At 39.3% G+C, this 13169-nt stretch overlaps 1 protein-coding gene across 1 annotated transcript in view; it reads left to right on the top strand.

The window, feature by feature from the left end:
- The window catches only part of RIMS1 (regulating synaptic membrane exocytosis 1), a 285605-nt gene that overhangs the window by 188212 nt on the left and 84224 nt on the right, over positions 1-13169 (top strand). Inside the window, exon 24 of the mRNA XM_018566132.1 lies at positions 11344-11456. Within this exon, the coding sequence (XP_018421634.1) occupies positions 11344-11456 (113 nt within the window). The remainder of the gene's footprint in view (positions 1-11343; positions 11457-13169) is intronic.

The raw sequence follows: 13169 nt of genomic DNA, 5'->3' as shown, positions 1-13169 counted from the left end.
TGTCCCTCGAGCCGCTCTGTGTTCTGCGGCCGATGCCGCCTTCCGGGTTCCGTCCCTTGCGAGCGTACGCGTCGCAGGGGGGCAAAACCGACATCATATTCAAAAAAGAAAAAAACGACAGACGAAAACAATTCTAAAAAAAAAATAGACCGAAAAATTACATGAAAAAAATTAAAAATCATACCGCCAGGTAGGTTAAATATGACAACTGCCTACTAACTTTTGAATTTTTCTCTAGTCTAGTCTTGGAGCTGGAAAAGTATCTGTACATGTACTTGTACCGAGTACGGTACTTGGTATCTGAACATCCCTAGTTTCTAGCTTAATAAATAAGGCCTCAAGGTTCTTTTTGGTAGAGAGTGGGGCATAGCGTTTCCTGGAGGCCCCTGGGAGGTCTGTATCCACTATGCAATTGTCACTGATGTCAGTGAAATCTCACTCTATTGGATTGTGCCGAGAGCAGCAGCTTAGGTGGGAAATGGATTCCCTGGTCCTAGTAAAGAAGTTGCCAATGTCGAATTTCATGGCTGATGAGGGCTGTAAAGCCAATGAAAGGGATCTACATGTGTTGCTGTGTCCCACTCCTTCCTGACCGATGACGTAGTTATCCCGTCATGATCGTTCAGTTTGTTAAAGACCGGTGACAGGATAATTCCGTCAATCGGTACAATGAGCGCTGGTCCATTAAGGGACCAGCAGCTCATTGAGTTACTGCTGTTGATGGATCCTTTGGGGTCCGAGGCAGACCCTCAACAGCAGATTAGGTGGTCACAGTCCTGTGATCACAGCGATAGCTGATTGCTTTGATCGCAGATCCATGACAGTCACACAGCCGGCATCTGCTCACTGTGTTTTGTAAACAGCTAGCTGGCTGTGTTACAAAAGTGATACATTTCTGAGAATACTGTATTTTTCTCAGAAATATGATGTATCAAATCCCCTGAAAATAAAAAAAATAACCCCTTAGTGCACCCTATACGCTATAAATCAGGACAAGTAAAATAATTTATTATGAATTACTTTTTGTTAGCTACACTAATTATGTACACATTATTATTACTAAGCTGTGAAAAATTAGTTTTTCTATTTTTTTAATAAAAAATAATAAGACTTATATACATACACACTGAGTGGCCAGAATATTATGACCACCCCATCAGTACTTTGTTGGGCCATGAGATAACTCCACAAGATGACTTCGTTGGGCCGCCTTGTGACTCCACGAGATGTTGAAAGGTGATGCGAGGAATCTGACACTGCACTGTTGCCCTTCTGTTGTCTTGTACCAGTCTTGCCACTCTCTGCTCTACCCTAACATTGACTAGTCGCTAACGGCCACAATTCGCACGTTCAGACCCAGATTTTCGGCTGACAGTCTAGTCTTTAAAATTTTTAACAACAGCTGCTCTTGAACATTTACCGAATTCTGCTGTTTTGCTGATACTCGCTCCATGGCTCCGAGCGCCAAAAATCATCCCACGTTCACAGGCTGTTAAATCGTGTTGTTTACCCATATCTTCAGAAACAAATCACTTCTACTGTCGTGGTAAACAACCTGCTTCCCTATTTATAATCATCTGGCCCTCTAGCAACTTCAGCGCAAAATTATAGCTAATTTGCCTACAAACGTCAGGTGGTCATAATAATCTGGCCACTCAGTGTAAATGCATATGTCACATGATTTTGAGCTACTTAGCTTAAATCCCTACATACTGCAGCAAATCAAATCTGATCTAACGCCATGAAAGGCATACCACTGGGGTGTTTTTAAGTGAGTAACGTAACATTTCTGCATTATTTGCTTTACTATTAAAGTGAACCTTGGTTAAAAAAAAGTATAAAACTATCAGCTGTTTGCACATTCCTGTTGCTGAAGATTCACACACCTCTGTGTTGGCTGGAGCCTCCAAATTTAGATATGCAAATGGTAACCTTCTCAGACCTAACAGCTGTCAGCTACCTGCTGCTGCTATTAACTTTGCATTTTGTTTAACCACAGGTTGGCTTTATGCTAATGCTGAGCACTAATAGGAACAGTATTGCACTTCAGTATGAAAGCAAGGTCAAGGGATTTTTATCATCAACATTTTTTATGGAACCTGGTTTGTTGAATAGTTTGGGTAAAAGACAAAGCTAAAGAGACACTGACACTTTGCCCATTCATTGTCAGTGAAAAGCCCCCAACCCACTGATACTCTCCTTTCCAGCAATCCCCCACCGGTTCTTCTGCTATAACATAAGGCACCAAAATACTTGATGTTGGCTGGTGTCGGAGCCTAGAGGGAGCAGTGATGTCACCCCCTCTGTCATGTGACTGTGCTTGGGCCTTGCAACTTGCTTACATGGGAGGAAGTCACATTCACCTTAATACCTGTGAGGCAACAGGTATTTTGTACCAGCTGAGGAAGAAGCAGCAGAGGTTTGCTGAAGATGTGAGTATAAAATGGTAAGGGGAGCCTTTTGACAGACACAGTCAAGATTAAATAAGGTTGGTTACCTTTGCTGGAGTGGTTATTTATTTTATACAATGACTAAATTGTACATTATGTAATTCAAAGGAAAATTCCACTTTGAAACATATAAATCATAAGTAGTGATGAATTAATGGTATCCACATCACCACTAAATGGCTACACAAACAACTCAATTATTGGGACTTTAAAGGATACCACCAAACATGTGATTAAAAGTTTTATTCCCTGTATTTCATATAAAATTATTACAAAAGGTATGTTTTATACCGACTTACAACTGAATGTAACTCAACATCTATTTTATCTTCAAAAACATTTATTCCAGCATCAATAGTATATGTATACATAAACAATTGTTCTTTTTCCATTCAGTAATAGTTTCTTACAAAAATCTTATAACTCAAGCATAGTAGCAGTTAATTGTTATTTGCTTCAATAGATGCATTTTGCCGAAGACAGGCATTCAGGATAGGTGTTCAGGTTGAATTTAAGAAGAATACAAATGCTCAATAGTCAAATAGTCAAAATAGTTTGCTCCTCTCTACGCTTTCACCAACACGCAAGCGGACCTAGCACATGACCGAGTCCAATCTAAAGAACCCATTCCAGTGCTGATGGGAAACATTGGGGAAAAACCGACCCATCCATCTTGGTGCCAAGAGAGGAGAGAGAATGTTACACAACCCATTGTTATTAACAATTACCTTTCTATTTCAATCTGCAGACTAGGGATGTCCACATACCAGTGCCGATACTTGGCATTTTCACGAGAACTACCAGAGTTGCAGAAGTTGCAGCTAGGACCTGGCTCTGGCTCTCCACCACTGTCCTGATATCATTAGTCTGTATTGTTTTAGAAAAACTGCCACATGACAATAAACAAAAATGTATCAGTCAAAGAAACTTTTAGTGGGTCGCTATAAACAAAAATGTATCAGTACTTGTATCTGTGAGTACTTGGGCAAGTATCAGTACTTGTACTTGGAAAAATGATATCGGTGCATCCCTTATATATATATATTTATAAAAAAATAATGCATTAAAATGGGGATGTAGAAATCCCAGGAGCTCCGTATGCTCCTTAGAAATGACATCTGCCTCCTAACTTTTGAATTTTTCTCTAGTCTAGTCCTGGAGCTGGAAAAGAATCTGTACATGTACTTGTACCGAGTACGGTACTTGGTATCTGAACATCCCTTCTGCAGATACTACAATTTTTTAAACTGTCATAAAAGTCCTTTCAGTATGGCAGCCTGGAAGCATTCTGTACATTGTGTGCACTAGGGATGATCCGATACCGATACAAGCATCGGTATTGGCGGTGATACCGAGTATTTGCTTGAGTACTCGTGCAAATACTCAGATACAAAAAACGAGTACCTGTGCCGCGTCCGCCATCTTCAAGGACCTGAAACCGCCGCACACAGGACCTCCATTGCGGTTTGCAGAATTGGATATATAGCTGTGCCACACTATACAGTGTTCTGGTCTGGAGTCAGGACACGTGCTCATCTATTTTCCCCACTCTGGGGATCGTCCGCTTAGTTAGCAATGGCATGATAAATATTAATTTCATGTTCATTTCATGTTCATGTTCTTCATAATATTAAGAAACTGACCTAAAATCATGATTTTGTATTGCTTTAGGAAAAATGTGACCTGTCCCTTTAAGGAAAAGTATCGGTAATTGGTATCGGCAAGTACTTGAAAAAAGTATCGGTACTCGGTCTTAAAAAAGTGGTATCGGAGCATCCCTAGTGTACACAATATCCCAAGGAGTTACATTACTCCATGTTACAGCCAGTCCACATTTAGATGAATGAAAAGGAGAGATTTTGTGTTTGTATGCACTATTTGAAAGTAAATAATTTCATATAAATATTTAGTTCTGCAGCAGAAAATTTAAGTATATCTAAACTGAAAAGTGAAATATGTTGCAGCTTACCAGTCTTTGATGTGGTGGTTGCATTCATATTTTTTAGTTCAGTTTTTGCAAGTACAGAATAATGCCTATTAATCTTGAGTCCTTGTATCTTCCTGTGTACTCAGCTAAAATATTTAAATAATATTATCAGTTTTCCCAGCTAATATTATTATTATTATTATACAGGATTTATTTTGTAGTGATCTGCACCAGGAAAGGCGCCCCTCTTGTGCTTATTTCCAGGATTTATTTTGGGAACAACAAACCCCTCTCCCGTATGTAAAGGAGATGAGTTGGGGGGGTATTTTTAGTCCAAGTCAGCAGAGCAGCCATGGGTAACAATTGCTGCAATGCTGCTCCTCCATAGTTATAGTATGATGAATGAGCCTTGTCACCCTAGCATGGGACATATACTGCAGTCATAATCACTGGGTGAAAGCAAAGGAAGAAAAACTGGGACAAAAAAAAACCTAATGCAGCCACCATTTACATATTTTTTTTTAAATGGACTTTAACCCTGTCTCAAACAATGGCTTAATGTATTAAATGGAAATGCAGAAATACAGAGAAATTGCTGAGATTGTTTGGCACTCTTCTCTTGCAGGTTCAATGCATGGCCAGAATTTCACACACTCAACGAGCATGGTCTTTTATTTGATCTGTTAAAATGTGCTTTCATTGCATGTTTAGTGCATTCTTTGCAATCCCCATTTGCATTGTGCATTGAACAAGTACATGTTGTTGTGTGCTTCATAGACAGATAAGGTGAAATCGTGTGTGTGTTAAGATTTTGTCTTAAAAAAAATCATAACATGCTCAACGATTGCTCACTAAGGTATCAAGGATATGCTCCAAACGAATAGCTCCCACAAACTTTTATGTAAATAAGGGAGCAACATATTTGTCATTACAAAATGCGTTCACAAGCAACGTGGTGTGAAAAACCACACCATGTGTGTGCCAAAGAGAACGTGTGTGCATGCGCACTGTGATACCTCTGCAAAGCATGCAGTCCAATCAACTTCTACATTTTAGACAGTTTCTAAATTAAATACTAAATAGCTAACAAACCAGCAAAAATCCTATTTTTGTTTTAGGTATACCATTATTTAACTGGATTATGTTCCAGCACTGGAGTGTATGCTGCTTTGTAGATTACATTTTTTTTACTATATTAGCCTTTTTAAGTTTTTCTTGTGCATCACACTTGCATGGTAAATGCTGTGGGAGTACAACTGGGCTGTTTAATCTGGTTTGTGGGAGATGGTGTATGGACGGATTGGACCTGATTTTCAGTAAATAAGGCATATTGTGAGCAGTGATCTCCACCCTCTATCTGCAGTAAGTGACGTACCCTAGGATTGCTCCCTCATGTGTTCATACATTTAAATACAGAAATACTTTGTACTGATAATATGATGTTACATATGTTTCCTGGTGGTGTTTATCTTGGCTGTAATTCTCCTTTAAGTGGGTCTTTTGAAAAACAAAAAAATATAAATGTTTTATAGTACAAATATATCTGTTGTTCTTTTATATAACAATGGAGATGCTTTATCCCTCAGAACTTACTTGTGTAAAGTTAATGCAAGCAGCCTCATCATTAAAGAGAAATCGTAAAGTGATTATTCCTAGCTGTTTGCAGTACCCTCAAAGGCATATATATTAGAATCAATCAACGATAACCTGATATAAGAGTGGACATAGTCAAGAATGCAGCCCTTTTAATGGAATAGATATTGGGTAAGAGACCCAAAAGAGTCTTAGGAGTATATAAAGGATATAAAGTACAGGAAGCTGTTGGTACTTACAGTTGAATTCGCTAAAGGCACAATCCTTTTTGAACCATTACTTTTTTCAGGAGACATGCTCGTTTGGCCACCCCCAGACCTTTGTAAACTTGCCTCACCAGCGATCCTTTGTTGCTCCCTCCTCTGGAACTGTTACAATACCTGCCAGTTCTGGGTATGAAGGAGCATGTGACCTCCCCCCTTGAGACACAGGTCTGGCAGCTGGTTGTCCAACCCCCCCCTTGTGTCACCAACACTGTTCATTCTAATGGAGAGGAGAAAGGATGGGCAGGGAATTGTTGGCAAGGTTAGTAAGGTTGGGCGGGTGAGGAGGTGCCTTTCCAGATACACTGTCCCTTTGGCTTGCGTGGACAAGGTGGCAGTGTCTCTTTAAAGAAGATCTCTGGACAAAACTTACATAACCGTTGCAGTAGGGCTTCCCCCTGCACTGCAAGGGTTATGTGCTCATTTTGGTCTAGGCTCAAAAATAAAGTTATACTCACCTGAACCTTGCAGCCAGCTGGCTGCTACAGCACTCCCTCCCCAGCCCATCCCCTCCTCTGCTGCAGCAATGGTATATCCCTCGGCATCCTCACATCCTATACACTTTGCATTGGACGTGATGACTCAGAGGACCCTAGACCACTGCAGTGGAGGGGGAGAGAGGCTGGAAGGACCGATCTAAGAGCCATACGGGTGAGTATAACTCGAGTATGTACAACTTTTTTTATTTTAGCACCTAGACAAAAAATGAGCACTTCACCCTTGCAGTGGGGGGGTAGCCCCACTGCAGGGGTTAAGAAAAGTTTTTCCCTGAGTTTTTTAAGGAAAATCTCTCTGGCAGGGTTGACACATTTTTAGTGCATTAATGGGCTCCCTAACACACAAACAAAAAACGTGCTAGTACTTTTTGTTAAAAGGCAGCACACCACAACCAAGGTACTACGTTATTGTGTTTGGGGTGCACTAAAATGCACATGTGTTGGCAATATGCTTTGGCGTGCCATTAAGAATGATTGACACCTGATCACCCCAGCGCATAACATGTGCATTTGCATGCATCATGGTAATGCACACAAAGGTGCAATGTGCTGTCAATATAAAGAGATGTGAGTAGATTAAAGCTGGCCATACACCTATAGAGTTTCTGGAGATTTTCTATAACCCGATGGAAAAAATGCAACAGGTGTGTGTTTGTGTGTGTGTGTGTGTATATATGCTTTCATTAAAAAAACCAAGAGATTTACCAACATTATCAGGTTCTACTTGCAAGAGACCCTGTCAAATTTTTTGCTTTCTATAAAAAGTTTACAACTAAAACATCTATATAAAGCTAAATTTGACTGGATGATGGAGATTACTATATATACTATACTGCCAAAAGTATGTGAACACCCTTCCAAATTGTTGAGTTAAGGTGTTAAGCACGTAGCTATACTCTCCTGTACAGATCTCATCATTGTCACAGGTCGGCTAGAACTATGAGGTGAGTGAAAAGCATAGTTCTCCTTTAAACGTTTTTGGGATAGATTGGAATGCCAGTTGCAATATAATTATTTCATTTCAACATCCGTACCTGACCTCAAGAATATTGTTTTGGTGGAATAGGCACAAATTCCCAGACAGACTGCAAAATTTTATGGAAGCCGTCCCAATGGAAGTTAGTTATAGCCGGAAAGTGGTGGAGTACAACATTTTGTATAAAAAAGTACCTAAACACCTGCCAAAAAATCAGCATTTAAAGAAACAAACCAAAAAAAGAAAGATACGGAAGTGCCATCCAAGAAGATGCTCTGTTTTTATGTTAGGTCTGCTATACAATGCCCATGGTTTTGGAATGGAATTTTCAACAAACTCATTTAGGTGTGATGGTCACATGTTCACAAACGTTCGGCAATGTATTGTATATACACAACAACTATACCGTTTTTTGCTGTTTTAGGGCAGAAATTTGCGGGTCCAGTGCAGTTTCAGTTTGGTGATGAGATGTCCCTGTAGGATATCTAACAATGCAATGTATATAAAATGCACCTGCTGCAACACATGTTTAATACAGGTTAACAAACACATGTTAATGCATGGGATATGTGTATCACCATTTATTTTGAATGGCAATACAATGCACAGATGTTTATGCCCTGTTTGTTGCTATGTGATTGGGCCCCAAGGGTTTGGGAGCAACATGCTAAATACTCTGCAGCAGCAATTTGGAAGTGTGAACTGCCTTTATTTGGGTGAGCGTTTTGATGTGCCTAAAAATTGGTAAAAGTCTTGTGAAATAGCATTGGTGTGAATAGACTTTACTGTGTAAGGCAATATACAGTATATAAATGAGGGTATACACGATACAACTTTTGTCCGGTTCCTGATGACCCAGCCAAAATTCGCACAGTGGGTGCCACTGTTGACATCCTTCCATCCTGCATCTCTTGATGAGCTGATCAAAGCAACAGGTTGAAAATCTTCAGCCGAATAGCTCTGTTCAGATATTCTGGCAGCGGCCGGCTGTTCAGCGTGAATTAAGTAATCTGTTCTATTTTTTTTAAGCCCTCAGGTTGAGCCAGAAAAATAGAACCATGTATACCTTGCTTAATTGTGTCTTTGTTCTCTATCGGGATGCATCCATTGTTATATTTGATCAACACTGGTATGGAGATGTTTCAGTTGGGAAACATTGTCATCAATTGAAATGACAACACTGTTTTCAGTTCCTCTGGAACGTGACTTTTAAATTGTGTGAAATTTTAATCTTGGGCCAGTGTTGTATTTAGCTATAAACCTGATAAATCAAAGTGCCAACACTAAGAACTCTTTATTATCCAACTATTACCAATCAAAAGAATTACTAATTTTAAGCAGTTCCCTTGGGTGAAAACGTTATTAATCCTTGCAGTGGGGCTACCGCTGCACTGCAAGGTTAACTGCTCATTTGTGTCTAGGTGCTAAAAAAAAGTTATACTCACCTGATCATTCCAGCCGGCTTGTTCTTAGACTGGTCCCTAGAGCCTCTCTCCCCCTCCTCTGCAGTGGTCTAAGAATCCTTATATCACCATGCTCCATACAAGTGTATAGAATTGAGGACGCTGAGGAATATTTTATCTGTGCAGCGGAGGAGGCATGTTTCAGTGACCAGAGAACCAGGGAGTTGGCTCGGCAGTTCAGGTGAGTATAACTTTTTTTAGCACCTAGACAAAAATGAGCAGTTAACCCTTGCACTGCAGGAGTAGCCCCACTTCAAAGGTTAATAACATTTTTTCCCTGGAGTTCTTCTTTAAACTGTCATTTTAATATGCACGTTCCAATCTGATTGGTGGCTGTGGGGAAGAAAACTGACATTATGTGATACCCATTCACACTCAAGCACATGTGCTTGCTGATGAAGCCCAGGTAGCCCAAACAGCACAGCTCATGAGTTGGTAGGTTAGTGCAATTCTTTGAAAACTCACCTGGAAAGGCACATACTTTCAGGTCTGCTATGTAAACCACATTTGTCTAAAAGTCATTTCTACTTTTGAATTAGTTTGATGCACACATTTCCAAGGAAGCATTGCTTGAGTTCTTCAAGTGTACACTGTTTTTGCAGTGATGAGCATATTAATATAAATGCTCCAAGAGGAACTTCATCAATATCTTCCAAATAACATCAAAGGCACCTTTAGAAATGTTTAGTAATAGCAATCTACAAACAGATACTTCTGGATAATTGATGGCTTTTTATTTTTTTGGATACCTTTTTTTTCTTCCCCTCCCCATTTTTCTCACAGTAGCCATTTTAAAAGAGAACTATGGGGTAACCTTTTTATCCCATAGTTCTCTTTAGGGTCATGGGAGAACATATACTAATGTCCTCCCGTGACCCAAAACTCAGTATATAGCTCGTATACGGCTCTAACTTTGAGGATGAGTGAAAATCACTCACCTCATAGTTCTCCTTTAACTAAGGGCAGATTAAGCCATCTCCCTTTACTTCCTGGAACTCTGGCAAATGTGAATAGGACATTTGACCATGCACATCATCTCAGGGGAGGAAAATTCCTTTACCGGAGATCTCATGAGATTACAGATGAGATTTCCCAGCAATGCTCTACTGATATAACCTTCCCAGGATGCAACACTTGGGCACGTTTACATCATGTGTGCTAAAGTGGACCTCGAAGTAGAAAAAACTAAATTGTAAGTAAAATAAAAATATGTTTGTTTAGCTAATGAATGCAAGATTATTTAATATCAGTATCCAGAGCTGTATGCTAATGTGATTTTTAGTCAAAGGGGAGGGAGTGTTGAAAAAAGCAGTTGTCCTCTGCTTTTGATAAGTTTAGTCACTTTGTTCTGATTATCTTTTCCTGTTCTGGCTACATAATCAGTTCAAGTGCTAGACATACAGTGTTTGTCAAACTCGCTGGGGTATATTACCTTACTAAATGCCACATGGGATGCAAGAAATGAATTGTGTACTGGGAAAACAACACTGCTGGACAGTGAAAACTGTTATAGGGTAAACAAATCTTTGTAACTGTTCACATGTGATACATGACATTTATCCATTTTGACATGATATTGTATATAATATATTGCCTCTTTCTATCAATAACATTAGGCTAGGTTCACACCTAAGTGATATATCCATGCGATATCGCACAAAATAGAGATTTCCATTCAAGTCTATGGAAACAGTTCACACCCTTGCGATTTGTTGCACGTTAGAAATCGTCTATCGCGCAAAAAGCTGCAGCAGCTATTTTCAGTCGGTTGTTGCGCGGTTTGGATTCCATAGACATCTCTATGTATTGAAAACCGCGTGACAACCACGTGTTTTTCAACGCAAAATCGCCCAAACAAAAACACGTGAATATGGCTCACCAGGCAATCGCCTAGGTGTGAACCTAGCCTAGCATAGCATTCCGAAATTTGTTTTGGTTGTTAACAAAGGCTGCTGCGTCATTTCCTCAACGCTATGTTGGAGATGGTAACAGCAATGCAAGAATACTTTTATTATACTAAATGCACTCTTTTCTTAAAGATAGTTAATGTGTTAGATAAAAATTCATGGTGCTGACATAGTCCAAAGAAAGAGACACTAAAGATAGGCAGAACACATATGTAAGTGTAAAGTGCAAGTATTTTATTTTAAATAAGTCATACCTATATTTTTCAGCAAATTTATTAGTGGAAGAACGAGCAAGACAAATCAAACTAAAAGTTCAGCGGTATAAGCAAACAGCTGGGTCTAGTTCCAGTCAAGATTTGGAGCGAGAGCAATATTCTAAGGTAAGTCCAATGCTTATTATTTTTAACGGTTTTTACAGTCATTCCCTTTATAATATTTTATATAAAGAAACTGAAGAGCGTACAAGATGTGATCAGTTGCCAGGTTTTACAAATATTTCATTCTTTGATAAAGGAGCTGGTGTATAAAAACTGTAGGGAAGACAACAAATGTGCTGCCTATTAGCAAGGCAGCAGAAAAATTAAAGATGTCTATTGATTGGTTGCTTTTGTCCACCTTCTATAAATAGATACATATATTAAAAACAGTGCTGTCAGGATGTGCATAGTATAGTAGCTCATAACAACCAATCTGAAGTCATTTTGTAACTGATCTGGCTACAGCAAACTGAGCTGATTGGTTGCTTTAGGTTACTGCACTTAACACACTTGCATTACTCTTTGCAGTGCTGTTATGAGCAAGTCCATTTGTCTTGCAAGTCCAAGTTTAAAGCTCTAGTTGTATCGGTTTATGATGACTGTTAGATTTCCATAATTCTACAATTGTGATTACTAGAATCTAATCCCATTAATATGCCATGTGCATTACATTACTCTTTGACTATCATAGAACTTAATTAACTTGTTTTTCCCTCAATAAAGCATTAATTGACACTTGTATCACTGAACCTTCCTATCTTTTGACCACAGTTTGACTACCAGCTTCCACACTTCCACATGTAAGATGTGGTGGGAAAGCTTATTGTATGAGCTTAGATCAGGCTTTTTGCTGAACTAAGCACATATGCCACCTGCTCTTGGAGTTAACCTTTTATTTGGGGCTTGCACAAATTTAGTTTCTATAAAAAGTTATAAGCCATCTCCCCTTTTTGGTATAGTTTATATTTAACATTATTTTAAGTTCCTGTTGACCACTGGAAAGAAATGGACAATTTGCTCACTTTTGAGCAGTTCACCTAAAATCTACGACAGCAGGCAAACTGTCACCCTACTGTGCCAGCAGATCAGTCCTAGGTGTATGGAACCGTGGGGCTGAACTGTAAAAATACAGTAAAAATACAAGTCTACCAACAAAACTATACAAACTGTGCAGGGGCACAAACAATGAGGACCCAGGAATAACAGGCAGGGCTGCAGCTTGAAATCCTTACAGTATATACAGTAATGTTTTAGCCCTGATACCCTAGATGACAGCATATGCTGGCTAAGCAGAAATAAGTTGCTGTTCACAAATAAATTGATGTTTGCCCTGTGTATAATCTAAGGTATAAGGCAAACTCTTTTTCAGATATCTCAGCCTCCAACTTTGGCATTTCTTTTGTGGCTATGATATTTGATTTTGTTAGTTTGATACTTAGACTATCCAGTCCACTGAGAAAGGTGCAGAGTTTCACAAGACAGTTGACCTAAGGCGACAGGAAGTATATATCCAACAGGCCAGGGAAACAAATCTACAAGTCAATAGAAGACATATAGGTCACTTTTTTTCATTCTCAGAGGACAGTATATTGCTGATGCCCAGTGAATATTAGATTGGCTGGGTCTATTCCTAATTTGCAGAGATATCGTCAGGTCAGATTTATGACCATTGTAAAAGATGATTTATGGTCTCTTGTACCAGGCAAGCATATTACTTTATATCATGGAAATGGACAACCCTAGCATGCCATTAATACATTGAAGTTATATTTTGAAAAAAAAATGGAATGCTATGCTGTGGAAAATAAATTGCCAGTCCCCTATGCACTGAGGCCT

The sequence above is a fragment of the Nanorana parkeri genome, unplaced genomic scaffold, assembly GCF_000935625.1.
Source record: "Nanorana parkeri isolate BGI_ZX_2015 unplaced genomic scaffold, ASM93562v1 scaffold921, whole genome shotgun sequence".
Classification (NCBI taxonomy): Eukaryota; Metazoa; Chordata; class Amphibia; order Anura; family Dicroglossidae; genus Nanorana; species Nanorana parkeri.
This window is presented reverse-complemented; position numbering and strand designations above follow the sequence as displayed.